This window comes from Cygnus atratus, chromosome 13 (genome assembly GCF_013377495.2).
Source record: "Cygnus atratus isolate AKBS03 ecotype Queensland, Australia chromosome 13, CAtr_DNAZoo_HiC_assembly, whole genome shotgun sequence".
Lineage (NCBI taxonomy): Eukaryota > Metazoa > Chordata > Aves > Anseriformes > Anatidae > Cygnus > Cygnus atratus.
The window spans coordinates 3749140-3776712 of NC_066374.1; the positions used below are offsets into that span (position 1 = coordinate 3749140).

Genomic DNA, 27573 nt, shown 5'->3' on the forward strand with positions numbered 1-27573 from the left:
GAGCACGGCTCTTACCTACAGATCCGCTGGAGACAAAAGGGTTTTCTTTTCAGCAACTGGACACTGGCAGCTCGTTGGGTCGGTCACACAAAGCTTCCCCGCTGCCGAAGGTAGTTTTTCTCCTCGGGTTTTTTGGTGTTGCCGTTTGAGTTTTTACCCCTGGGAGTAAAGGGCAGCGTGGTGGATGCAGCAGGGGCAAAGGGTGGAACTGGCGACCCAAGAAGCAAGCAGCAGAGCTCCCTCCAGAAGATGTTGCGTTTCAGGGCGCTTTCACTTGCAAATCCTTCTTCATCCTCAGTGTCAATACGACCGGAGGGGAGGGCACAAACTTTTTTAACTGCAGAACCAAGCCGCGCTCTGCGAGGACGGGGGGCCGTGCTCCGAGCTGGATGAGTGGCTCGACTTTTATTAAAAATACGCCTTCGGCTGGGTGGAAATCCGACGCGGGGAGGAAAGGGGAAGGGGAATGGCAGGCAGCGAAGCCTGGCGCTGTCAGCAGCAGACAGCAGCCCTCAGCATCGCGGCCGGGGCTGGCAGCCGGGCTCCGGCCGCTCCTCGCCTCCTTCCCCGCCGTTACCTGAGCACGGAGGAGCCGCGGGGCCGGCGAGGTGTGCACAGACGGACGGACGGACACACAGAGAGCCGGGGCCGGGCTGCTCCGCTCCTCCGCCTCCTTCCGCCTCCCTCTGAGGCGCCCCGCGGGCCGGGGCTCCGCCAGGGCGGGCAGGAAGCGCCCCCGCCCCCGGCTCCAACCCCAGCGCCAGCCCCAAACCCAACCCCAACCACCCCAAACCCAAGCCCAGCCCCAACCCCACAACCCCCCGGCCCCGCCATTACGCGCCCCTGAGGAGCGGGTCCCGCCGCCCTGTCAGGGAGAACGGGCGCTGCCTGCCGGCGTGTGGGCACAGCGCCGCGGAGCTGCCTCCCCGCCGCTCCTACTTCATAAAAATTCAAAGCCGAGCTCCTAAAACAGCCAGCCTGACGCCTTCCGAGGTGCTCGGACCTCTGCTGCCCTGACATGCGTGGGTCCGGGAGGCTGTGAGAAGAGAAGGGACTTCGGCGCGCTCCCCAAGTGCTCCGCAAGGTTTTGCTGGTTGTTTTTTTTAGCACTTTGTCACTTGCTAAAAGGCAGTAACTGCACTCAGAGGGGTTTTTGATGAAGGATTCAGCGCCTGGGGTCACACAGCTACCACAGAATTTCAACTTTAAAAGTAGTTTGGCTTTAAACATCTAACAACTCCACAAAAGAAAAAAAAATACGCATGTCCTCTGTGCCCATCTCCCCACAAAGGATCCCAAAATGCTGTGTTCATAAAAGAGCCTCGGTCCAGTCTACCTGCTTCGGAACATGCAACAAATGGGGTAACGGCAGCAAACGGGACAACAGCAGGCTGCAAACCTCCACTTACGAGGGGCAGCGCTCTGCTTTCGAGATGGGGTAAGTGACTCTAACTTCTCCGAGACCCACGCCGCAACGAGGGCAAATCCCCAGTCTAAACAAGGCCCCAGGTAACAAAGTGGTCCTTCAACAGGGGAGAATTTGTGTACGAACCACAGTACCCTGCCTTGCTCACAATTCACTGCCACATTTTCATACAATGTGCCTGAGCCCTCCCAGTGAGGCCACTGCTGTCCATGCTGCAGGACGGGCACCGAAGGGCGGCTTCGAGAAAGAACAGAGGAGTGAACAAGAAGCAGTCACCAGCAGGCTGAGTACAGGACTATGGCCTGACCACGTAAATATTAAGCCCATTAAGTAGTACACGCTTGGTAAGGTTCAACATCCATTTCCGAAAGAATGGGAAGTGCCACAACTGGCCACACATCAAATCCTCGCACAGCAGGACCTGGCCCACTGACTTGAGTGCGTTTGGGCTCTTTGTGCGAGATGAGAGAATTTGATTCAGCCATCTACCCTTCAGCTGCTCTAAGGAAATGACTCCTTTCCAACACTTGCAACTCTTCCGATTTAAAAGAAGGATCTGGAAAAGATTTCAGGAAGTCAAACTTCAGAAATCCCAAACGCAGCGTATATAAACATCTATTTTTTCCCCTGTAATTGATATTCATGCATTGGAACTATTCAGTGGAACAAATGTAGAAGCACATGTAAACAATTCATTAACATCCCATAACCTTACCGTTTGCAAATGCAAAAAAAAAAAAAGACGACAGAACAAGTTAATGAAGCACATATTTCCTAGATGCTGTGGGGTAGAGTTGTAAGGGAAATATATAGCTACAGTGAATCAAACAGTTAGAAAGTAAGCTTCAATCACACATCCCGTCTCCCTCCCACATGCTGTAAGAAAATAGAGTGGAGAGTAAAGAGAGAAGAAGGTAGAGTCATACGGAAAGTGAAAATATTGCTTCATTCAGACACTGAAAAGCAGCTAGCCGTGCCCAAGGCACATTAACCTCAAGTCATCTGCTGCTGTTTATTCTACAGAACTGCTAGCGCTGCTCGTGTTTAACCCACACAATTGAGATAACAGCTTTATCAGAACTGGAAAAGAACAAAGATGCACGAAATCCAAATTCCCTCCCTTCAAATACTCTCCCCCCTGCACCCAGCTCGCGCCCAGCCCAGCGCTCAGGAGCTCCAGCACACAAGGGCTGTCTGAACGGCTGCCAGGGGAGGAAGCGAGCAGTTTCCATACACACATCACGCCACAATGTGGGAATTCAGGAAACAACATAAGAAAGGGGTTCCTAATAACTGTTCCAGCGTCCTCGGGCCAATTTATGCAATCATACAAAGGTCACAGGCGGTGTGTTAAAAAGCGCAAAAGATAAATGCCACAACGGCAACTATTTCAAAGGAGGAAAATAAATCCTGAGCTTACAAAGCATTCGGATGACCTGGAATTGCTCCACCTACAATTTTTTTTTTTTTTAAGAGGTTGTCCTTGGCATTCTTTAAAATTCCTCCATCTTAAAGTTCCTCCCTCCAGGAATCGCTGCAGCTCTGCCGTCCTTTGTCCTCAGCAGCTGGAGCTCAGGAAGCTGCTGATATTATCCCTCATGTACGGGGAGGAATCGCCGCTCGCTCCTGCGTCCATTCAGAGCGGCTGAGGGGGGGGGAAATTGATTTCTGTGCATCTCTGATCCCGCGCCAGTTTAACAGCGCTTTTCTTCTGGCATGTAAAAAATAAACCGTTCACAGGGCTCAGAAATGCCATTTAGCTCATGGGGCCAGACAGGACTCTCCCCACACCCCTCCAGGCTGGGAATTCTTTGTCTAGTCTGTAAATACACTGTTAAGTGAAATAACGGCCTCACAGTAAACAAACAGCAATGCAAGCAACAGTAAAAAAGACTCAGAAAAGGAGATGAGGTTTATTAGGTGAGCAGGAGCTAAGAACGGTTAACTGTGACAAGGGAGATTTCTTTCTCTCTCCTGCCACAGAAGTCAAATAGTTTGGCAGATAAGGAAGAAGAAAAGCAGGTAAATGAACAAATACAAAAAAAGTGAACAAATATGCCAGGGCATACAGATTAAAGTAAGATCAGCAGACTCCAAAACCACATAATCACAAGAAACACGTGGAGAAGGCACCAAGGAAGAGGAGGGTGAGGTGGTTTGGGTGGGCGTTCAGTCTAGATGTGGAGTTTTTGGAGGCCACTGGACCTGCACACGCAGTGACCTCGGACATACAGCTCTGCTGCAGCATCGCAGCTTTTGCTGCCGTTTAACCACCACCAGGGCAGACACGGCCAGCTTTAAGTCATGTTCAGAGGATCTGACGTTGCTGCTGTCAGGCCTGAGCTGTAACTAACCCTGAAAAATTCCCTCAGGTCCTGTCACTGGGTGCAGCTGGAGACCAGCTATTTCTTCTGAAGAGGAAGAAATAAAGAAATCAATCTGGCAGAGATGAGACTGAGACATGAATTATATGTAAAACCAGTTAACGTTCACCAACAGATGGCAATGACAAATATTCATATGCCAACACCACTAGAAATTACCACCATAAAACAACGTTCGTAGAATTGCTAGAAAAAAATAGAAAAAAATGCTAGAAAAAATTTAGAAAAATGCTAGAAAAATACTCTTCAAAACACAAGAGCAGCAGGAATAGTTACTACCTATTCTTCTGTCCCTCTCTAAGCACTTACTGTGTCCTTCTATATAAGTTAATTATTCTACCAATTCTATATAATGAAACTGTAACGACCACATAACTCATGGGAGGGAAGCAGCTGATACAGAGGCTTTTGCATGGACAACCTCACGTCTCTGCTCAGCTTTGCACCATACCATGGCTCCTGCTCATCTAGGGTTCTGCATGCTGCTGCGTGTGAAGATTTCTTAAAATTATGTCAGTCCGGCCGGTACCTCTAACGGAGTGTAACTCAAGTTCAGCATGGTTCCTCGGGTGAAGAAAGGGCCTGCACAGGAAGGGGGAGAAAAGGGGCAGCTTACTGCAGAGAGATGCAATACAGAGGTCAGCAGAGACGTGTCACCCATGAGGTGATTGATCAGATACCACCTGTAACGAGAATTATTCTAACCGGTGAACCTTGCCCCCCTTTTTATGGAGCGTTTTGGAAGCAGGCGGTGTCACTAGAAGAGTGGTAAACGACTGCCAACTTTGTAAAAAACAAACGAAATGTTTCAGCTTTGCTCTACATGAATTCACAGCCCAGTCCTGTAGACTTAAATGCAGTCTGGGCAAAATAAGGCCAGCAGGGTTAGTTTGGACACAGATTTCCTTACAAGATGCTTGTTCTCCCTCAGAAGGGCTGTAAGCCTTTAACTGATGTCTACTGTATAGTAAGGTCCTTAATGTGTGAAAGTTGACCATTTCCCTCGTCTCTCTGCACTCTTTGCTTCTCATGCCTCGTTTTTCTAAGGAGATCTCTCTTCAGATATTTCTGAAATGAACTAAGAGATTCCCTAAGCTCCTAACAGGTCTGGATCAGAGTGAAGTGTAAGAGCAAGGCACAGAAGCCCTACACTTCAACACGGCCTTTGTTTGCTCTCGATGACTAAAGAATGTATGAAATCACATGAGAGTGAGATTACAGCAGGTTCTGCAGCAAAGACAGATTTAACAATCCTGATCTGACCACAAATATTATGAGGGGAAAAACATGTCTGATTTAACACCAAAAAGCTTCACCACTTTCATGTCTTCAGGACTAATAATGGTGCCAACACACTGATAAAAACCATGGGGACAGGGCCAGTGTTCCTTTTTGACGTAAAGCTTTTGCAACTCTTTTTTGATACTGATGTCAGAATCAGACTGAGATCTGGGAGAGGCCCAACCAAAAGCAATCTCCCACTGCCTTGGCAGGTCAAAAAATGATCTTGGTGATAGAGTGAGCACCACACACATGCTAGAGCTCTACAAACTGTAGGAGCACGGCCACCTTCTCCCACTAGAGAGAAGCTGTGCTGAATAGTAAACAGATTACTTAATTTCATTAACATGAAATTAAAGAGGAGGAATGAAAGGAGAGATGTTATGCATAAAAAAGAGCAAATGCATTAGAACAAGATATATGAAATTCTGTTATAATTGCTTGAAAAAGTGGCAATTAGAGATTTTCTGTGTACATAGTTCTCCTAAAAGCTGTCTTTCTCCTGTAGTGAGCTACAAAGATTGATAATTAGAGGCAGCAAGATAATCATGTAACAGATAGCTGATTAACATTTTATTTAAAAAAAACTAAAAATAGAATTACGGAACAAAGTCTGATTTGATTTTACAATCTACTTCAGAATCCGCTGCGGATTCTGGAAGAGCACCAGCACTCTCTGCTGGTGATCTTTGTTCAAGAGTTATCTAGAGGAAAAAAGAAAATGCATTATGTTTTTTAATGTGAAATGCCATTTTTGTTTTAAAAGGATGATTAATTAGAACCCTATCAATTTAGCAAACAGCAACTAAGAGCTAGTTATGTTTTTGGAAACAATACAGTCATTGCTAAGAAGTGTATTTACTACAGGCAATCATCATTCACTGGAATAAATTTCACTGGTGCAAATAAACATCTGATGTTTAATGCTTCGCTCTGCAGAAAGCACTTCTGCTGTGCTGCAGCACAAAGGCAAGCTGGTGTGAGAAGTTCCTGTGATGCCAAATCCCTTGGCTCCACTCTGACTTTCCATCAATTTTAGAGCTACGCCAAGAAAAACAGCTCTTCGTAAAAAAGTCTGAGTGCAGCACCAACATCTTCCCCGACAGCAGTCGCAGTGGAAATGCTGCTATGCTTTCATCAAAGCCAACCTGCTCGCAGCCCTCTCTGTTACACCCTTTCCCAGGAGGCTGCCAAAGCCTCGTCTCCTTTTGTCCAGCGTGTACCCAAGCCTCATCCACACCCCTGCAGATTATTTCACTGCATCCATGCCACAGACGGAGCAGGGACAAACAGATCGGCAGCGAAATAAAATAAAACCAAAGCCAAGTACCTAAGTGACAGCTGTCCCAGTTTCCAAACTAGACACAGATCAGGCATCGGCGAGAAGGGTTAAAGACTGGCAAATTGAATCCATGTGCAGCTCATGAAAGTGTGGGAAACAAAAGAGACAATGTGAGTTAAGGACAGAGCATTCATTAGCAAAGGGCTCAAGTTTCTTGGCTTTTGCTGCTCTGCTTCCCAATGGCTATTTTTCAAGGTAGCTTTTTGTTCTTTCATTTTGAATATCGCTGTGGAAAGACATTATGCTCTAGCTAACAAACTAAGGCTCAGTACATGTTGAACTGCTTAAAATAATTTGTATTTTTAAATCCCTGGGGGCGAGAGGGGAGAGCAGTGTGAGAGATGAGGTTTTCTGCTGGGTGACAGTGGGCTTTGGGTCAGAGTTTTGTATGACATACCTGATCCAAAGACCTCGAGCACCGCCATAAACATTCATTTATGGTATTAAATATCCACATAAAGAAATCTCATGCATAAAAAAAATACATGAGGATTTATAATGCAGTCCTGTCACAGTAAAGCCATTTTTGGAGACTGGCTGCCAAGCTCCGAGCTGCCCTGCTCTGCAGGTCCCCAAGGGAGCTGCTCCATGTCCCGAAGGACATCAATACCACCTCACCTTGCAATCTGCCTGATAAGGTCCCTACATAACACGAGAATCGAAAATCTAGCCCAGAAATCTGTGCTCGGGCTCTCCAAGAAGGCTGAATTCAAGTGATTCTTATAGGGGAATTATTTGCAATTAAGAAAAAGCAGCAGTTAGGGTGGAGTTCTGGAAAAGTCAGTTAAAATTGGGGGGTCAGAATTTGAAACCAAGGGTCTATCTCACTGTTTCAGTCAGGAGATAGTTGTATATTAAATTTAGCAAGACGTGCCGCATTTTCCTTTAACTGTTTTACTTTATGAAGTAAAAAAAATAGGAAGAAGAGCTCCTGAATTAGAGAAACAGCTGAGAGCCCTAAAGAGAAAAAACACAGTGGTAAAAATAGGTAAGTTTTACCCTAGTCATAAGTCAAAGTCAGAAATAAATGTTCTAATGCATTCTGTTCCTGACAAATCTCAACTTCAGAAGTGCTTCGCATCTGCTGGGAGTCCTAAGGAACTCTGTAAGCATTCAGGGATCACTGGCACTTGGCAGAGCAGGACGGAGAGCGACAGCCAAGTGCCAAGCACAGGGCTCTAAAACACTGTGTGGGGAACAGAGATTCCTGCCTAAGGGATCAGAGTGAGTTTCCCATCGCACAAAACGGCAAAAGGTTTCAAACCTTTAGTTTTCCACTGGTTAAGGAAGTTAGAATTTCGGACATGACAGGACCCAGCAGGAGATCACTGATCTACATGAAATATGAAGATGCTGAAAGCCTTGAGAACTTGAGTAACCATAGGAAATTAACATGCTGACTTTTTTTTTTTATAATAACATTATTAACTATACATGCCAAACTACTCTTAAACATTCTCTTCCCACATTCATGCCCACACCTTTACCTTCGTACCATTCGAATTCCATATTCAGCTTGGTCCCTTGATCATTAATGCAGACTCCTAAGCTTCAGACTTCAAAGAAACACACGCGTTAAGAGTCACAGGCACAGGACTGGAACAGCGTCAAAGCCTCCCTGTGCAGGAACCTCGATCTTCTGTTTGACTTCACTGTACAAATATCTCATCCTATCAGGACTAGGAAATTCAGTGATTTATGTAGGGCTTCCCACAGATTAAGTTAATAAGGGAACCCAACAGTGCCTGATCTCCTTCCGTCTTCCAAACACCGGTAAATGAAAGGAAATGGGAATGTCTCCGGGGGTAAGGGAAAGACGTGAGCTCTCTACAAATGTTAAAGGGAAGAAACCAAAGGCTTCTTTGTGTGTATATGCACTTTTCCAGGAATCCTCTTCCCTCCTCCCTCCCAGAAGTGGCACCACGTTTCCCTGAGACCATTACAATACGCAGATGCAAAGCCTTGTCCACACCACACCAATTTGCTTTTGAACACCGGTGGTTTACTTTTGTTCCCATGTCCTTCCAGATCTGCTCTTCCACGCTTCTCTGTATGCTGTCTGCCCCACACACTATTTTTTCTTTTCTATTTTAAGTTCTTTGGCCCTTTCTCCTGTTCTCACTCTCTTTCTGCAGCTCAAGGTGTCTGCACTCCCTGCCGCCTCACTTCCACGGGTTCCCTGGTCATTTGCAGCACATTTCCAGTACTGCCAGCATTTCTTGGAGCTCCAGTCATGCCTTGCTATTCAAATACCCCAGCATACCAGACAATTACAGTTTAACACAATGCATTTGAGTTTTACAAATGAAGAAATTACAGCACAGATGGATCAAAATCAGGCCTCTACCAGACCCTATGGGTCTCAGGGACTCATTTTAATACAACATGCAGTCAGCATCCCTTTGAGTTACCTCTGAAAATTACACTGTTATCCCCATGGCCAAGACTAAGCCTCTTCACGAGAGGCTCAGAAAGGCAGGCTGGCCTTTTCCAGCTTCGTTCATAGCTCTTTTCATGTATCGCCAACTTTCAAGGAAATTACCCAACACCACACTAACACAGGTGGTTTCCTCAGTGGTAAGAAAGCTGCTGAAGCTTATCAGATTCAGCCATTTCTACCTACAAGATGGTCTGTGCTTGCTGTTACATGCTACAATGGTAGTGTGAGATGCTGTTATAGATGCACACATTTCAAAACGCATCCATCAGCCTTATGATCCCCCATAAAACATTGGGCTAAAGTGACAGTACTGATGTAGACATATTCTAGAGCAATGACTGACTTACCGAGGTGAACTATAAAGCCAAACTCAAATTTCTCTGCCTAATGAGAATGCTGCAATTAGGTCATCACCGAACACTGCGTAACCACAAATCAGAGCACAAACATTCCCACAGAATAACTAATATGTGACAGCAGGTACTTGGAATGAGAACAAGGATTTCACCCATGTAGCCCAGCTGGTGAATTCTGTAGATAAACAGCAGTCCTGAGATAGTCAGCTTCCAGTGGGGACACCCAGGTGTTAGAATACAGAGATCCACTTCAGTAGGAGCAGTTTAGAGACTGAACTCCCAGACATGAAAGTTCGCATTGACTTTGATGAAGTTGGCGTGCAGTGAGTTTTGTGGGTCAGAATTCTATTTAGGTCACATATGAACTTGACCCAGGACACAACCTTCTTTGTATCTTCTGGAATCCAGTTTGAGCAACAGTTCTACTTTGCAATAACTAGTTCTCTTCCGCTAAAAAAATGAACTAGTTCCATGCCTACCTTTGCTCAGTTCTGACTGTAGGTTTTGATAACCCTCCAAACACCAGACCTTTATTCAAATGACCAGATAAGGGGCTTCTATAAGAGAACACTCTCAAGAATGCCTTTTGTCACAACCACCCTGGCCCTCTCCCTCTCTGGGGTCCTGCACAGGCACCTGGAAGTACCTGCTGCAGGGGCAGCGAGGTCAGGAGAGTGAGGAGTCACAGGTTAATGAGATACTGTTCTGATCAGGGAGGTTAGGTTACAAGGCCATGCCTTTGAAGGCTGGCTACTTCAGTGCAGCCCTCTGGTTTACGACTGGGGATTTATTTTAATTAGATTATACTCTTAATTATTTATGACCTATATTATCTGTAGAAGCTGCTGAAAAGTTAAGAATATCGGCCTTAATGAGGATAATTGGAATAATTATATTCTTACTTCTTTTGTAAAGCACCTTGAGCCTCACTGATTAGAAGTGCTAGGACAGGATTAGCAGCTTAATGAAAAATTATTATTAAAAAGTGGAATAAAGATGAGCAGTGAATTAAAACGGAATTTGTTATTTTCTATCGCATTAGGGCTGAACTGAGGATCATTTATTAGAGGTGACACACAGAAACTTTTAACCTGATTATCGAACGGGGATCTTCTTTATGCTTTGCACAGTGGAGGATTCCAGGCAAGGAACCTGTGCCCAAACATTGTGAAAAGTGAGAACAGCCCCCCAGGAGCTTGTACCATGGAAATGCTGGGGCGTCCTACCATCTGCTGGTGGTTCAGTTGATTTTAGGCTATTTACAGCACCAAGCAAAAGCAGTGGATGTTTAAGGTCACCTACCAGGTTCCTGTGTGACTAAAGATTCAGCCTTCCAGCCCTTACCTTTATCAAAAAGATATCCTGGTATTGAGACAGATGGAACTGTGGTTCTGCCTCAACCATATGGTAAGTCTGATGGTGAATATTTATTTATAGACCTACCTGAATCAGTCTGCTAACAAAAGGCACAATCTTTGCACCTAATGGCAGACTGTGAAGCGGCAGCAGGGACAGCTAAACCCAGACCCGAAGGGGCTAAGTGGGACCCCACTCTGTAAAGGGCAAGGACACAAAAGCAGAGTTTTTCAGCACTCGTGAGATTATCACCCACATGCTGACGCTTTCTCCTCTCAGAGATGGAAGCTGGAGGACTTGGAGTCACCTCCACTTGATTCGAGGTTTGGGCTGCTGCGGGTGCTGGGGGCAAGCAGGGTCGGAAGGCACCAGGCAGGCCACGGACCTCTTCTGCACGACTATGGGCAGCAGAACATCCCCTGGACTTGAAAATGGACCTGGGAAAGGTCAGGACAGCTCCGCTCTCTCCTCTGCATGGACTCAGCCAGGTCCTCGCAACAGATACCCACAGCAAACCCTCGCAGCCCTCTCCCCTCCCACGAAAGGGCTTTTCCCTCTCTGGGAGGGCAGCGGGGAGCCAGGGGGGCCAGCTGGGGTGTGCGTACGAGGCCGGCGTTTCCCTCAGGCTGGGCGAGCGGTCGGAGGGCTCCAAGGAAAGGGCCGGGGCCGCGTCCCCCCCGCTCTCTGCTGCACCTGCCTCCGAGCCCGGCATCCCGGCTGGCAGGGCCCTACCCGGGGCACCACGAAGCCGCCTTCCCCTCCCGGAGCCGGCCTCACAGCGGCGGCCAGAGCCTCCCCTTTTCCTCCCCTCCCGCTTCTTACCCGGCGGGCGCCTGCCCCGGCGGGCGCCCGTTCATCCATCGTGCCGCTGCCCCCGCCGAGGCGACAAAGCCGGCATGGCAACGAGAGGTGCCGCGGAGCTCGGGGAGGCGCCTTCGGTTATTAACTTTCACCAGGCGGCCCCGACTACGGCACCCGGCATCCTTCGTCGGGCCGGGCGCTGTAGAGACTGCCGGGAGGCGTAGTCCGCCCTCCTCTTCCTCCTCCTTCTCCTCCTCCTCCTCACGGCCAGCTCCGCCTCGCCCGGCTGAGGGGAGGCGGCTGTGGGCGGGGCAGAGCTGTCGTGTCAGGCTCTGCTGGGTCCCTCCGCAGCTCCTCGCTAGCAGGCAACTGAGGGGCTAAAAGTGTTCAAGTCCTTTTCAAAAACACTCTCCAGGCTGTGAGATACGCAGCAGAGCCCGGTGTCCAAAAATAAAATAAAAAGACGGAGGTGGTTTTACCGCCGAGGGAGCGGGATGCGACCCACGGGGTGGCTTGCCTCACAAAATGGCTGCTGCCCACCCGAGGCCCCCTCTGTGGAAAGGCAGCGCTGGAGCACAAAGTTTTGATGTTTCTGATGTACGAAGGTACATTCGCCACGCAGTTGGCCTCCTGGCTGGCCAGATCTGCAATTATTAAAGATATTTTGCCCTGCCTCTGGCACACCAGGGCTGATGGCTCTGCCTGTGGCCTTGAGTCACCAATGCTACCTGTGACTGCAATTTTCAGTACTGAGTAACTTGAAAAACTGCCATCAATTACGCTTTTTACTATGTGGAAACACTTTCTCTACGTCCTGCCGTTTACAGTAGACTGTAATTTATACAGGGAGACACCCCTAAGAAGGCCCATGTATTTCTGCCTAAGAGAAGCTTATTTTACTTTCCTGACTGCAAATTTAGTCTTTTGCATCAACATTTTTTTATGATCTCAGCTATGGGGACCTAGGTTCTTCACATTTTTCTTTTTTTCATCTCACTTGGTTATCAGCCCATTGCTGAATAGGCTAAATCTGCTATCTGCACCTTGCAAGCTTTCTGCAACTGCTTCATCTTTTAACCTCTCTTCCACATTTCTAGCATCATTGCCCCCAAACCACTCTCAACAAAAGGCACCCAAAGGCAGAACTGTTGAAGATGCATGTCTAGAATTATCTCCAAACATACACAAAAATAATCTAGAAAGAACAGTGTGACTCCAGAGGATGTAAAATGTAACAATGGAAGCACCTCTGGATGCCTCAAAAAATTTTATCACTTCAGTAGTGGTTACTAAAACAAAAACTTAATAGGTAAAGCTTAAATAACTGGAAATTGTCTATAATCAACTGCTGGTCATCAAGTGTACAGCTCCTGCAGTCTACGCTTCATCCCCTTCACTTTAAAACCCTTAAAACCAAGCATCTGTCAGGGTTAGCACACAGACCTGAAAGTTGTAATAGTTAAAAAAACACACAAAAACAAACACCACCACCACCCTCAACGTTTTAAAGATGGAATAGCAAGCAAGTCAGGTGCAAAAATGTTTTTAAGCGCAGACATCTGTGTTCATAGAGCCTTGTGACTCCTTGCTATATTTGATTACAGACAGCTTTGTTTTGTTGCTTGTGATGAAGAAGGGGAGGGGGGGGAAAAAGTGAGGTAGTGGCCACACACCAACCTTTCACTGTAAACACCAAGAAAGAAACTATGGAGGGAAAGTCTTGTTTTTGCTCCATGGGAATCCAGCAACACGGGTGTAAGAGTGACACTAAAATGGGCCGTGCTGTCATGAGGCCTTGTTTGCCAGAGCCAGACAAGAATGGTCTGTTATAAAACATGGTGGAATGTTTGTTTTTGTAGTACTGGATTTCCAAAATCCATAGTCTTTTTGCGGCCGACAAGCTCACTCTTTTCTTTGCCTCGTTACCGCAGCTGTCGGAGGTCTGCACCCCTGCCTGGAAAACATGAGTAACAGCTAGAAAGCAATCCTAGCAAAAATCTGCATCATTCATGCGTAATCAGACAATGCTTGGGAGAGTTACAAAGGAAGGGAGGAGGAGAAAACCACAGTGCTGCAGACATTTGCATTATTTCTAGTTTCTTTGCAAGAGTCACTTTTAGGTTTAAAATGCATGAAGTATAAGTTTCATATGCAACTTTATGTGCACTTTAACTTTATTGGGTTTTAATTCACATCCCGCTGAGACCTAGCAAAATTTGGCAGATAGGCCGTGTCTGTTTCCAGCACATACCTTCATTTTGTCTTGGTAATACTGCGTATGTATGTACCAATTAAGTGAAAAGCATACTCTGTGTTGCGGCTTGGTGCTTACCTCAGAGACCCTCTCCCTGGTTCATCCCACCTGCTTTATTCAACTCGGACCATGCAAAACACCCCAGATGACACCCTGACAAGGCAGGCAGTCGCTGCTTTACAGCAGTTTCTGTTCTCTGATCCAGCTAGAAGATGCACAGGCAGTTCAGCTGGACCACTGAGTTCTCTTGCAGTTCTTGTGAGTGGAGCTATGACTAACTAAATCCAAACCACACTTTTGGCTGATTTCAAACCAATCTGAAGTTTGGCACAGCCCTGGTTTTGGTTTAGAGCCACCCTGTGCTTGCATTTGGGTCCTACAGCAAGGATAGGAGCCAACCCCTGACAGCCAAAATGGGAATTCCAACTGCATACATTTGCACCACGCTGGTGGTCCTCCACTAACAGTCCTCATGGGTCTGCAGTATGCTTAGTCCCCAAACACAAACCCGATTGTCCAAAGTGGGTGCTTTGCTATGCTAGTTCTAGTGCTTTTTTGGATCACATATTCGAGGAAAGGAGCACTGCGGTTCTCTTTGCATATAAAGGAGAGGAGAGGTAAGAATCTTCAAGTTTTCACCTGTGTCTTCAAAGGTTCCAGTACTCAGATTAGATACATTAGATACCTACTATACAGCAAGTTCTCTAGAGAAAACCACACTTTTAAATTTGCACATTTTTTTTTTTATACTATTCTTGCACATTCAAAAATTCATCTTATTACTTGATGGTATGGAAGTTTTGACATAACAGTATATCTGCAACAACTTCCTTACCAACAAAGTTCACTTTGTTGATGACTGGATGCTTACAAATCCATGGGTAAAAACGAAAGGATATTTACAAATACTGCAATTAGTACAAAAAGAAAAAAGATCTGACTCCTGATGCTTAGAACAAAGGTATTGTAACATAACCTGTTCCAAAAATGTGAAAGAAGGACCACATACAAGTTGTTGGCATTTTAAATATGTTTATTCAGCAGCTATTACAATCAGCCTCCAAAAAATTGGAGTCCCCTCTTGTTTCTGAACTGTGGCAAGTGATGAAAATGCCTGCTAGGAACATTGAAGAAGCTACACAGTGCACTCCTTTCTGAGAAACAGACATGCCTACTAGGGATTAATCTCTTTGAAAAGGCAAAATATAAATATATACACTCTAAATCCACAACAACGGTTTAAATGCACTACATTAATTCAAGTGGGATAAGAGTGGACAAATCCACATCATGTAAACTGCAGTCATATCATCTCTCTCCTGTCTTCTCCTCCAACCCTGTCCAGTTTCGGTTTACATTCTGTGATCTGCCTATCGCAGAGATGAAATACAGAAGCACTGAAGTGTTGAATCTCAGGGGCTGTGCACGGGACCAGGAACTGGGGTGATACACCGTTCTCTACACGTTGCTCAAGGCATCCACGCCAGGAAGAACTTTACCTGTTAGGTAAAAAAAAATTCCAATAAAGTTAAGGACCCTCCAACTGTACTTAGCTTTATGCTTACAGCTGCAACATTTACACAGATAAGAAACAGAAACCATAGGTTAAAGATGGCTCTACGTGCACTCCCGTTGACATCTTTGGCTATGAAGGCATATGGGTTACATTTAAACTGCTCCACACAGCAAATACATTTTGGGGCTGTGGTGAGTATCCAGAGCACAGCTGCACTCGTGTGTCAGCAGCAGATTAACGGTCCACAGTTGTCAATGCTCAATTAACAATAATGCCAAGTTTCTATCCAAGTTCCTGCTAGGGTCAGATCCAAACACCTAAGATATTTTTCCACGAAGCTTGATGGCAAACAGATTTTTTGTTTGGACCTAGGGAGTTGCTGCATACTTTCTTCAATCTCTAGTGGCATGTAAATAGTATTTTGGAGCATGTGGTGGAAATTTTAAGAATGAATTCAGAAAAAGGAACAGAGCCTGCTATAAGACTTGAGTCTTTTCCTGGGACTGAAACACCCAGGTCCAGATATTTGCACACCTCATTCCAACAGAGGGGGGTAAGGAATATGCTCCTCTTTGGGCATGGGGGCCCTGCATTTTTAATTTATTTATTTATTTTTAAGTGCGATGCTTTCTAAAGCATCTTCTTAGCTTATTGTCCTACTTTAATAATGGAGAACTTTCTGCTCCCCCCCCCACCTACCTTCAAATGCACAAGCTGTGCAGCAGCACTGAATTTTAACACTGTTCACAACCAACTAACTATTTTTTCTTATTCAAATAATCTTCAGAGGCTTTTCTAATTAGCTAGACTTCCGTTACATTTAAAAGATCACACACACAAACCCACATTTTGGGCCAAAACTTAGACAACTTTGTCCTTGCGAATAAATCAGTTGCACAGTTTCATTCTAGCCATCTGCATTCTTTCCCTTTACCATCACTCCCTAGGCAACAGAAACAAAAGCTCTGTCTCACATATAACTGCTGGAAACCAACAGCTGCAATGCAGTTTATTCCAGTTTCTCTTCTACAGAGAAGTTGACAGCATTAGATAATTTACACATATTGGGAAACAGCTAATTACCAGAGGAAATAAAAACTCATTTAGAGTACAATGCAACTCATTAGAAGAATCCTGTAAATTCTCACCATTTTGGATTCCGAGTATTCTTGTGCAGATTTGTTAAGTGATCACTAGAGGGCTCCCCAAAACCAGGGGATTTTAAACCATGCTCCCAAAAGGAAGCTTGTAAACCAAAATTCCAGACTATTCTGATGAGATTTCCCTAACTGAAACTGGAAACTATAAACAGCCTGGTTAACATGTCTCAGGGAATCATCTATTTATAGAGAGCCCGCTCTCAAGGCTGTTTTACTTTCTATTCCAGCTTTTTTGCTGCCTGGGAGTAGCAGTCTATGCTATTTGCAAGAATACTCCATTTTCTTTCCTCTTCCTCTAGGAGGAAGAAAAAAAGAGCTATGAGGATCTCATTGCTCTCATTATTCAAAAGCTACCTGCAACTCCACTTGGTGAAACAGAGTAGACATTCACCCTGTTGTTGTGCTTTCCGGACTATCAAAGCAAGGCAGAGCACCCAGAACTGCCTGATTTGCTCAAACAAGAGAAAAGAACAGTTACCCTCTAGCAGTTCCAGGCTGGCACCACCTCCGGTGCTGACATGGCTAACTTTATCCTCAGTATTCCACTTCGCACAGCAAGTAGCTGTATCTCCACCACCTGCAGCACAAGAAAATGAAACAGAAGAAATTAAGATTTTGTTCAGCTTAAGGCACAAAGCCTTGCTGCAGGTTGGTTCTGTTCCCAGATCCTCAGTACATACGGCAGTTTTTAAAGTCACGTCTGCACGCTGAAGGAAAACTGAAAGCATTATGAAGAAAAACAATTTGACCACATTTTTAATGTGGTGCTAGTAGACAAAAGCTTCCTTGTTGCATTTAGAAAAGCAAGAACACGTGCAACTACTTACCAATAATGGTGATGCAGCCCTTGCCAGTGACTTCCACCACTTTGTCCATCAAAGCTTTGGTTCCTTTGGAAAACTTGTCCCACTCGAAGACACCCACTGGACCATTCCACACTATTTGCTTGGCCCTTCCCACAACTTCAACAAACTTCTTAACGCTTTCAGGGCCACAGTCCAAGCCCTAAGACAAGCAAGAGAGTTCAGAGATATAGCTCCTGCCAAGCCTCAGCTTAAATCACCAATGCCTTTTTGGTGGGATCCTCAAAAGCTCCTCCCCCACCTTTCATTAAAGGTCCAAGCCAACAACCCTGCTATTCACCCCACGTTGTCAAACACCTTATTAAGTCCAAAGAAAGCAGCCTATAGCCACAGGCCTTGTAGGACTTGATGGTACCGTTTCCATAGCATCAAACTTGCCACTGACTTAGATATAGCAGACCAGACATGAAGCAAGAGTTTCTCTGTAGGCACCGAATGCTAAGTAACAACGCAACTTGCCAGCAGCTGCTGCTGTAGGACGGAGTCTGGAGTGGAATTTGTATTCCTAGTACGAAGAAGTCATTTTTAAAATCAATGTCAGAAGCATAAAGTCTTAGTTAGAAGCTTTTGCCAACTAATTAAATTCGAGTCAAATAAAAGGGACTCCTACTGCATTCAGATCTGAAGGTTTTAGAGGATTTTTGCTGTTTTAATCCAAATCTCTACAAAAGCTATTTTACACTTAAAAAATCAGGACAAGCCACAGGGCTTTCTTTTTATTAAGCCTGAGAACTCCATGCAGCTAGGCTGCCTTCAGAAACATTAGCAAAGGATCTCAATTACTCTTTTTTATTCCTTTAAGACATGCCCTTCCCACCCCAGTGCTCCCTGTTATTTTCTCTAGTCCATTGAAACCTACCATCCAGCCAGCAGGAATGCCCGAAGCCACCGTGGCTTCCCCAGTCTGTGCATGCTCATCGAATTTGTCTGCAGTGATGAAGTCAACAGGCAGAGTAATCTTCACACCGTTCTTCTCTGCCTTGGCCATCAGGTCCTTGACAATTTTTGATCCCTCTTCATCAAACAAAGAGTTGCCAATCTACAGAAGTTATTTGGAAAAAAGAAAGGCATTTGTTTAGCTACTGGTTGGTACAGAAAAGAACAGAAGCAGTCAAGCCACACCATTCAGCAATTCTGGGAAGTTTTCTTAGAGCACTAAGACACATACTGCGATCCAATTTTTGCAACCTGATTGTCAAGTACCTTCTGAGTGCTCCCTGGTCTTGCAGAGAGTTGACACACCGGTTTCCGATCCCACCATATATACTGACCATATTTTTTTCCTAGGAGCAGACCCAGAATTGCTCTTTTCATACCTGCATGTTGTTAAGCACTTTAAGAAAGGTGAATGCCATTCCACCACCGATGATCATCTCATTGACCTTATCCAACATGTTATTGATCAGCTGGATCTTATCCTGAACTTTCGCTCTGGTGAAGGAGAGGAGGAAAGAGAGTGAACAGTGCAGTCACTGCCCAAAATTCTCAGACTTTATTCTATCTTGAACTAAGCAGGAAGCCTCACCAAGGACTTCTTGGATAAGAGTTTGAAGCAGAATTATCCAACTGCTAGTCAGTACTGGCAATTCTCTGATACCTCAAGGTTTTTCTGAGAGAATGGTCCAACAGAAGAGTTATGGGGAATGGGCAGAAAGGGAATTTGGCAAATCAACAGGTCAGTATTAAACAGCAACTTACAAGAGCATTATTAGCCCTCTGTTTTTCTCCTATTTAAATATAAAATGAATTTGGCACTTCACAGGCTGGTTTCCCCTGACTGTCCATCCATGCAGAGCAGAGATCAGATCTCCACCATTCACAACTGTGGCCCAACCCCAGATCCACTGTACCAGCTGCCATGTGCCCAGCTCCTGTAACCAGTCCGGGCCCAGCACCCCATCACACTCACAGCCCAAACATTCCAGCATTTGGAATAACAATGCCAAAATTACTTCATATGGGAATGGCAGGAAGCAACAGCAAATAGACAGATCTTTTACCCTCCCCCTTTATGCCCCATGACATTGTTACCTAAAGAAAGCTTCATAAAGACCCTAGAAAGTTACCTAGGCTGACACTCAAGAGACTTTCATTGATATCTGTATGGCTATGCCCTGCTTGATGACATTAGACAAGACTCTTTCCTTTTCTTCCTTTAGTTACCTCATCTCTAAAACAGTGATAATGATACAGATTTCATTAATGAAGTGCTTTCAGACCTCATCAGAATAAACAGGCGATGCCTCTACAATTCCAGCCTCAGTGACTGCAGAGAGCTCTGGTACAAACCAGCCACCAGCCTCAAGGTAAATTAGATTTTTGTTTCTTTCTTTTGTGCACATCCTGCTGCTGACACTGAAATTACTTTCCTGCACGTGGTCTCTTTGCCAACACATTTTATTTCTACCTCATTAGTACAGTTGTTCTCAGTACAGATTCTGGGTCCAGTTTTGTTATGTATAAGCAATAGCCAGCCTGCAGCTGAACCACACACAGCCTGCAAGTGTGGGTCACCTGCAGCTCTAAATCTTGGAAGGGTACTAATAAAAACAAAGCACTACTTATTATAATCAAGATCACAGGAAAAGTATAAAATGAGAACTGAGTACTACTTCTTGCAGAGCATGTTTTTGGGCGCAAAGAACAGGAATAAGCCACGTAATTTTATCATCGCGGGGACGTTAGTGTCCAAGCTCTGTGTTACTGTATTTTACAAAGTATTTTAATTCGCCTGACGAACTGAAACACTTCCATAAAAGTGTGCATGTGACAAAAACTGGCAGCAGTGATAATTTATTTCTACACACAAGCAGTCATTTGGTTTTGCACCTTTGATTCTCTTTGCGCACTAGCTGCTGCTAAAGAACAGAGGCCCGGGCAGCTACAGTAGGCCACGGTTGCATAATGACAGACCGTGTCAACTTACACAGCGCTGAGCTTGCAGGATGCTTGTACTCTGAACCACGGAGGAAAGGTCACTGACAATATTTCAGGGCCAGCATGTGTGTCAGTTCTGGGTCAGCCGTCCGGCGAGCTGCTGTGGGCTGTCTCAGGAGGATGCGAGAGGCCACAAGGTATGAGCAGGCCCTGACAGTACTACCACAGGGCTGCACGGGGTAAGCTAGCTCCCATCTAACCCACATCTTACAGAGATCTCAAGAATTATCTACAAATCTGAACTGCAGGTACAGCTCAAAGGAAAGCACTTGTTTGAAGCAAACCAAAACAACCCTGACAGAGGTGCTGAAGAGAAATAAAAAGCTGGTATGCTCTTGAGTCTTACCCGCCCAGAATTGCTAAGAAGGGTCTCTCTGGGCTCTCAAGGGCCTTAGCAAAATAATCCAGTTCTTTCTTCATCAGGAAGCCTGCAGCCTTCTGAGGAAGACTGACACCTACCATGGAACTGTAGAATGAAGATAAGAGTGAGGAAAGGAAAAATGTTCTATTAGTGAAGGTTCAAACATCCACGTGTCTCACAGCACTCTAAAGCCAATTCTTTAGTCAGCTACAGCAAGGAGAGCAGCTCCTACCTGCATGAAAACAAACATGGGGATTTTCTTTTCCTAGTTTGATAAGCCAGCTGTAAAGTTGACTCTCCAGGATTGCTTTTGCACAGTCATTTTGATATGTGATACATTTATAGCATTAATTAGTAATCCAAAATGATGACGGACAAAAGCACAGGAGGAACAGATGTGTCTTCCTCCAGTAACACTGATTAGGAAATCAAGCTCCAAGATGAGCACTGCGGAGTTTCAAACACATATCTAACACACTCCATGAGAATAACCCATCTGGAGTTATTCATCTTTAGGAAAATAGGTCTGCTGGAATCGCAGGACAATTAATACAAGTAATTTTGTATCTTCAAAGCCTAAAAAGTTCATTCAAGTCTTAGGAGTTTCAGCTGTTGCCTGTTCTCAGAGGTAAACTTTAGATAGCATACACTATAGAGAACTGTCTTCACTAAATATGTCACTCAGGAACAAACACAGCAGAACAATAATGGGATAAGCTCCAAAATAAGTTAATTTTAAACGGGGGCAAAGCTCTGTGTGTAATTTTAACTGGGGGCAAACCTCAGGCATCATTCTGCAGTTCTGCCTGTGGATGGAAAAGGGATACGTACCTGTGAGCTCGGTGGGCAGTTCCGAAAGCATCATTAACATAAACATCTCCCAGTTTAGAAAGAGAGGCTCTGAAAGCATCCACTTTAGCAGAATCAGCCTTGATCTAAAGGGAAAGAATGACAAGTTTGTGCTATTCAAGTCACAGAGTAGATACTGAAATTGAAGTCAAATTCAGCAATTAACAAGCAATTGACTCGTAACCCCAAAGCAAAGAAAAATCAGCTGGAGAAATCCATCTGTTCATCCTGGGGCTCAATGCATTTAATGCATTTCATATGCTCTTTTCCAGTCCAGCAGAAGCCACAAAAACGTTTAAGTGGTTTCAACTCCACTTTCATCTCCCCGAGCCTGCTCCTACATCCCTGAGGACTGTTCCCATTTCAGGATCTTCGTACACCAACGAGGTAGGAACGAGCTGCATCACAACCAACCTCTTGGTCTCCTAACAGATCTCCGGTTGCGTGGCGATCCCAGGTAACACAGGAAGGGTGTGCAGAGATGAGGCGCTACCAAGATGAAAGCAAACTCACTCATGCCCACCTACTGACCAGAGAAAGCGTGGTATCTAAGCTCCTAAGGGATTCATTTAGCATCTGCTCTGAGGATTAACTTATAAATAGCCCGCAGCCTACGACAGGCCACAGCTGTAACAGCCAACAAAGGAAAGCTGGAGACAGGTTGAGTGGGCAGTGGGCAAAACCAGAGGCATTTCTGCTGAGAGATCTTTTCCACCCTCCAAGTCCTCATGGGATGGCTCAAGTAGCTCAATTTTCCTTCCCACCTTGAGAAAAACAGCAGAGCTCTCTAACAGCGACTGCTCGGAGTGAGTTCACTACCACTTGCTGTTAAAGAACCTCCTGGACTGGCAGTTAGGCAATCCCTGACTGCCTTACTGCTTTATCAGCTCACCCCCCCCGAGCGAGGGCTCTTCTCCTGCTGCCTCTGCTAGCACACAGCTCTAATTCTAATTCAGGGACGATGGCAGCAAGGCACTCTAAGACATGCCAGACAGGTTCAACACAGCTTTGGGGGCCCTTTTATTCACACAGCCTAGCCAAAGGGACTACACAGATTCTGAAATAATGCTGTCAACTGCTCCTTCACTTGCTAAATTTCCTGACTTGACACAAAGAGATGAAATGCTCCGATTAAATTCCTGAACATCTGTAAGCAGAAGGCAGAGGCTCTGAATGAAGGAACCCCCTACCACCTGATTTGCCTTGGAAAGACGCCTCTCAAGCACCAGCTAGAAACCCCCAGTCTTGCGCTGTGTCACTATTTCCACAGCATTGACTTTCACCTGTTAAGATGAGAAGCTGGTCTGCCAGCCGTAGCTCTCCTGTCGTGCCCAACTGCTTTGCATGCTTCTGTACACATACAAGTGCATAAAATCAGTTTCCCAAAGCCAATTTAATTCTTGTCCCACTCTTCCCCCAGCCACCACATCAGCTTTCAGTGGCACAAGGTTGCGGTAATTCCAGACTGGCTCAATTTCCCATTGCCATCTGGAGCTGCAAAGGCTCACTAGTTCTCTGGGCCATTTTCCTAAGTGCCAGGAGTCCTGTGTCAGCCCCTAAAGGGCACCGCACGATGTGCATTCCCCTGCACGCACCAAATCTGCGAGGAGCCAAGGCCTGCGTAAAGTCACTGGGTCACCATTGCTAAGAAAAGCAGCTGTCTGGAGCAAGCGTTCTCCCTGACCTTCAAGAAAATGTCAGAGGTGCAAGGCAGCCTGGCTCTCGATGGCTGCTCTGGGAGCAGGCAGGCTTCTAATGGGTTTGACAATCTCCGTATTGCAGAACACACAAGCATCAGTTTAAAACATTAGGCACGCACAAAACTAGACTTGATGTTTCACCTTGTTCCCTGAAGCATCCTTCCCCTTCCCTTCTTCTTCTACATGGAACCGGAGGTTCTCCAGCAGGATGATGGAGCCAGTTGCAGGATCAGCGCAGGCCTTCTCCACCTCGGGACCAACACAATCCTTCAGGAAAGTGACCTCTCTGCAAACAGAAGACACACCCCGTCATCCTACAAGCGACTCTCTGAAAGGAAAGCATCCAGGTCCACGCACAGGGTGGGCCTGACGCGTGCTGAGCTGCTCCTCTACTTCACCTGCCCATGAGTGCTTTAAGCTCCACAGCGACCGGGGCCAAGGAGAACTTGTCGGGCATGGGGACACCGTCGGGGCGACCCAGGTGACTCATCAAAACCACAGACTTGGCTCCATGGTCCAGGCAGTGCTTGATGGTAGGAACGGCCGCCTTGATTCTGCAGTGGCAGGGAAAAGCAAGTGAAAAAGGATTCAAGGAGCGTTTGCTGTAAAAGCAGACTTACTGAGCACTTACACAAGAGCCCTGGAAGTTGTCCCTCAAAAAGGGCAAGAGAAAGCACAAGGGCTAGACAGAATGATTGTTTAACCGCTGATTAACAGTTTCACACAGCTCAGCCTCCCCCTCAAAGCCAGCAGGGCACTGCCACCAGGACCCCCTAAAAGGGACGCCAAGCTTCAAAACTTACTCTAGGATAAACATCTCAGAGCCTAATCACACCCTACAGAGCACATCTTTCCCTGTGGAGCTAACCCAGCCTATTCCTTTCCTAAGGACTGTGACAATCCCCGAAGCACAGCCATCACACATCATGCATCAACTATGTTCTCTGTCCCGGCATGTTTTCACATGTTCTACTGTTATATTCTGCGAGATGTAGGAGAGAGAAGTAAAATTTATCTCGTCATCCAAATTCTGCTGATTGTTTGTAGCTATGAAATGTCAGGAAACATCTGAACATAACCAGGCTTCCTTATTTAGTGACCCTGAACCAAAAAAAGGAATGACGAGGATGCTGACCAGTGGCGAACAAAACTGGCACCTGCCCACAAATGCTGAAGAAGCTTAACAGGACATTTGCTATCACTGCTCCTAAACCGTGTGTCTCTGTATGCTGCTCAAGTAGGCTAACGTTAGACAGCAAGTGAACACAACTGCAGGGTAAGGAGCCAGGACGTTTTCTGGTACTACCATCAAAAACGGCAAACAAAGCTGAACAGATGTGTGGTTGTGACATGGCCATAAAGCTGCAACCATGTTTAAGGAATGAAGTTTTAGGATCTGAAAAGTTCAGTGATGTTTTCTATGTGCTTTCCACAGCAGCTACAGTGAGAGTAAGTCTCGTAGTAACTACAGTTTGCAAATAGCTGCAGGAGTTTTAAACAACAGCTGTCAGACCTTCTCTGAGACACCTAATACTCAGTGATTAGGCAGTGACAGCTTAACCACAGCAGCACTGCAGGTACTGCTAACAGAACCAGGCTTCAAATCAGAAACCACAAATCAAAGGCTCACCTTTGGTTGTTGGTTATTTTGTGATCCTTCATTGGAACATTGAAGTCAACCCTTAAAAAAAAAAAACAGAAAAAAATTAAATACTTAAAACTTCTTTTTACAAAGAGCAAGGTAACCTGCCAGGAAGGGAGCTGCCTAGAAAAGCAATGTTGCAGTTAAGGTTAGGGTAAGATTTTTAGCTGCCTTGTGCGTTCCAAATCAGTATCTTATCAGCCATTTGCGCTTGTAATGAATACAAATGGAGAAAAAGCATCAGGTTGTGTGACTTCGTGAAGATACACCATCAATCCAACCCAACTCTCATGGCTGCAGGAGTGATGATGCTGAAACAGAAAATAAAACTGAGATTGAACAAGCTCCTGCTTGCTTCTTCATTTTTAAAAGCCATGCTCTCAGATCACTGACGAGCAGGTTCCAAGGGAAAGGAAGCAAATAATGAAAGGCGACATCGTGCTCTTCAAAGAGGCTTCTGAAATACCCAGCTGGACTACTATGGCCGGCAAGCAAGCTCACAGAAGCTGCGCAATTATTGCTTACAGCTGTGAGTTTCTGCTCTCAGCAGCTCTGATCTGTCCAGAGCCGAGTACTGCAGCTACCACACTCCTGTGGGAAGACCTGACTAGATCCAGGGGTCGCTTCCCTCCCTACACACACCATGTGGGGATGGCAGGGAGGAGTTCTATCAGTTTCTCTCTAGCACACCTTGCGCCCACGTGGTGACCAGCTGCAGCAGGAGGCTGTTTCGTAACAGCCAAGGGCAGAAATTACTCACTGAGCCGCTTTCCTCCTCCCTGTCTCACTCAGAGAAAGCGTGGCCACGGCGTGGCCACTTATGAGCAAGATCTTTTTCTTCCGGGGAGGAAGGGAACGTCTAACCAACTGTAACAGCACATCAGAATGAGGAAAGTGAAGTGCTCTGTTCAAGTTTATCCTTCATCACTCCACACCTATATACAGAACACTGAAATTTTGGAAGTTGCTCGAGTTTTCTTGTAGCCTGCTCAGCACTAGAACCATATGGGAATGATGACAAAAGCTGCCAGCAAAGCAGGAGTAGCTGAGCGGAAAAAATTGAACTGGCAGCCCATGGTACAGTGGACTAATTCCATAAAGGGAACAGAAAAGCACCACCATCATGCTGCTTTTCTGAAACACGAGGAATAAGAGAACAGTTTGCTTTACGGAACCATCAGAGCTACAAAAGACCAGGTTCACCCTTTCTCCCCACCACAGCTATGGCCAATGAAATCTGAGCTCTCCTTGAACCCTTTCTCTTCCCCAGTCCTAACATCTTCCCAAGATTCTGCCTTTGGCATTAGGCCTGGAAAATAACATTATGAACATACCAAAATTACAATGAACATGAAAAGAAAAAAGAAGGGTATCAATTTTAGTAGTACTAAGAGCACGTGGCGACTTTTGGAGGAAATGAGGTGCAGGCAGGAAACTCAAATTAGCACCAACTGCTGCTTCACTCAGCCTTTGCAGCCAGGCACAGGACTGCAGGCGGGTTATACCCATTACCTGAGCCCACAAGCTGGCTAACCCATCCCCGGACCAGTCAGAGTAAAAAAAAAAAGTATGTTGTTAAAGAGATAAAGGTCTTTTTTTTTGTACCAGATTTAAGAAACACGTGCAAATCCCAAGCTAGCTTCTCATTATGGGAGCTGATTTTTGGCCATCTAATTTTGAGGGAACTACATCAAAATAAGACAAGAGAGGCAAAATAAAGAGATGTGGGAGAGAAGCTGCAGCTTTGTTATGTCCGCCTCCTCACCACACAGGGCGGCTGATACAAACGGGTCGCAGTAAGGTGACCTTGGACAAAGAAACCCACGGTTACAGGAATTTAGGGCGGTATACCTGGGTGCCCTTATCTGCCAGCACCTAGCAGCCGTTCCCACGCCAGGCTTTCCACAGCCCCCGATGTTTTATAGTGAATTCCTGTTTCAGGGCTCTGCATTAGGAAGCACGGGATGCCTACAGCTCAGCTCCCGGCCCAAGAAGCAGAACCATTCCCAGCGGGGCAGAGCTGTATTCTCACCTTATCATCACTCATTTCAGCTTTGCGCTAAGGGAAGGGGAGCTGGTGAAGAGATTCTTCTGGAAGGACCTTTTTTGGAGCGCCCTCCCATAAAAACGAGCCCACAACCCAACCCAGCGGGCTGCGCAGGCTGCTGGGGCACCCAGCCCCCTCCCCACAGCCCCCTCACAGGGCCCCGACGGCGCTGAGAGCCACGGGCAGGGCCTGGGGAGAGCCGCTCCCCACCGCCCAGCTCCTCACCTCATAACAACCCGCTTGCCCTTCACGTCCACCTTGTCCAGGGTGAGTTTGTTGGAGAGAGACATGGCTGCTGCCGCTGCGATCCGCACCCTCCGGCTACCACCCGCCTTCTGAGGCGCTTCCCGGCCCGCCCCGCCGGCCGCACGCTCGGCCCGCCCTTGCCCGCGGCCCATTGGGCCGCGCCGCCCGCCGCGCGCTCCCATTGGGCGAGCCGCCCGCCCGTCAGCCGAGCCGCCCAGCCCCGCCGTCAGGCCTGGTTGCGGCCGGGCCTGGTCACGTCCCGCACGGAGCCGGCGGGGGCGGGGCCGCCTGAGGGCAGCCCGGGCCGCCGCTGTGGGGCCGCGGGGCCGTTGGGTTGTGGGTTCGGTCTGCTCCCGCTCCCCTCAGCCTCACAGCTCTCGCTGCCATCCGTGAGGCTGTAAAAAGCTAGATCCTAAAATCCCCCCTTAGGACGGAGAAGGGCAGGCACGCACGTCGCCTCCATTTGTCAGCATGTGGCTGCGTGTTTTGTCTGTGGCTATAAATCCTATGGTCAGGGTTTAAATTAAATAGGTCTGGTAATGGTCTTGATATTTGCTGAAAGTAAAGCTGGAATCACAGAATCATTAAGGTTGGAAAAGCCCTCCAAGATCA

General features: G+C 46.3%; 2 protein-coding genes across 4 annotated transcripts in view; both read right to left on the reverse strand.

The window, feature by feature from the left end:
• Positions 1-11610, reverse strand: part of AMOT (angiomotin) — a 62056-nt gene extending 50446 nt beyond the window's left edge. The window contains exon 1 of one of the 3 annotated variants that reach the window (XM_035541400.2): positions 11408-11610. Coding sequence is in view for 1 of the 3 variants with exons in the window: in XM_035541398.2 (XP_035397291.1) it covers positions 4262-4277 (16 nt within the window). In the remaining 2 variants the exon portion in view is untranslated. Of the gene's footprint in view, positions 1-15; positions 678-4261; positions 4374-11407 lie in introns of those variants that run through there. The other 2 variants (XM_035541398.2, XM_035541401.2) reach the window with 2 other exon arrangements.
• A 3042-nt stretch (positions 11611-14652) lies between these two features.
• On the reverse strand, positions 14653-27095 carry PGK1 (phosphoglycerate kinase 1). Its single transcript, XM_035541337.2, has 11 exons — positions 26941-27095; positions 24657-24707; positions 23425-23580; positions 23168-23312; positions 21309-21412; positions 20463-20582; positions 18496-18610; positions 18039-18218; positions 17144-17321; positions 16795-16893; positions 14653-15139 (listed from the first exon to the last, which is right to left on the reverse strand). The coding sequence occupies exons 1-11, from the start codon at positions 27003-27005 to the stop codon at positions 15099-15101; spliced, it is 1254 nt and encodes a 417-aa protein (XP_035397230.1). The 5' UTR covers positions 27006-27095; the 3' UTR covers positions 14653-15098.
• Positions 27096-27573: the final 478 nt, after the last annotated feature.

Excerpts from the sequence above, each read along its gene's own strand:
- PGK1 (XM_035541337.2), bottom strand. The coding sequence starts at position 27,005 with ATGTCTCTCTCCAACAAACTCACCCTGGACAAGGTGGACGTGAAGGGC. Across the intron at positions 24,708-26,940 it reads GGCAAGCGGGTTGTTATGAG|GGTTGACTTCAATGTTCCAA; the intron begins GTGAGGAGCTGG and ends TTTTTTTTTAAG. Across the intron at positions 17,322-18,038 it reads GCATTCCTGCTGGCTGGATG|GGCTTGGACTGTGGCCCTGA; the intron begins GTAGGTTTCAAT and ends TGCTTGTCTTAG.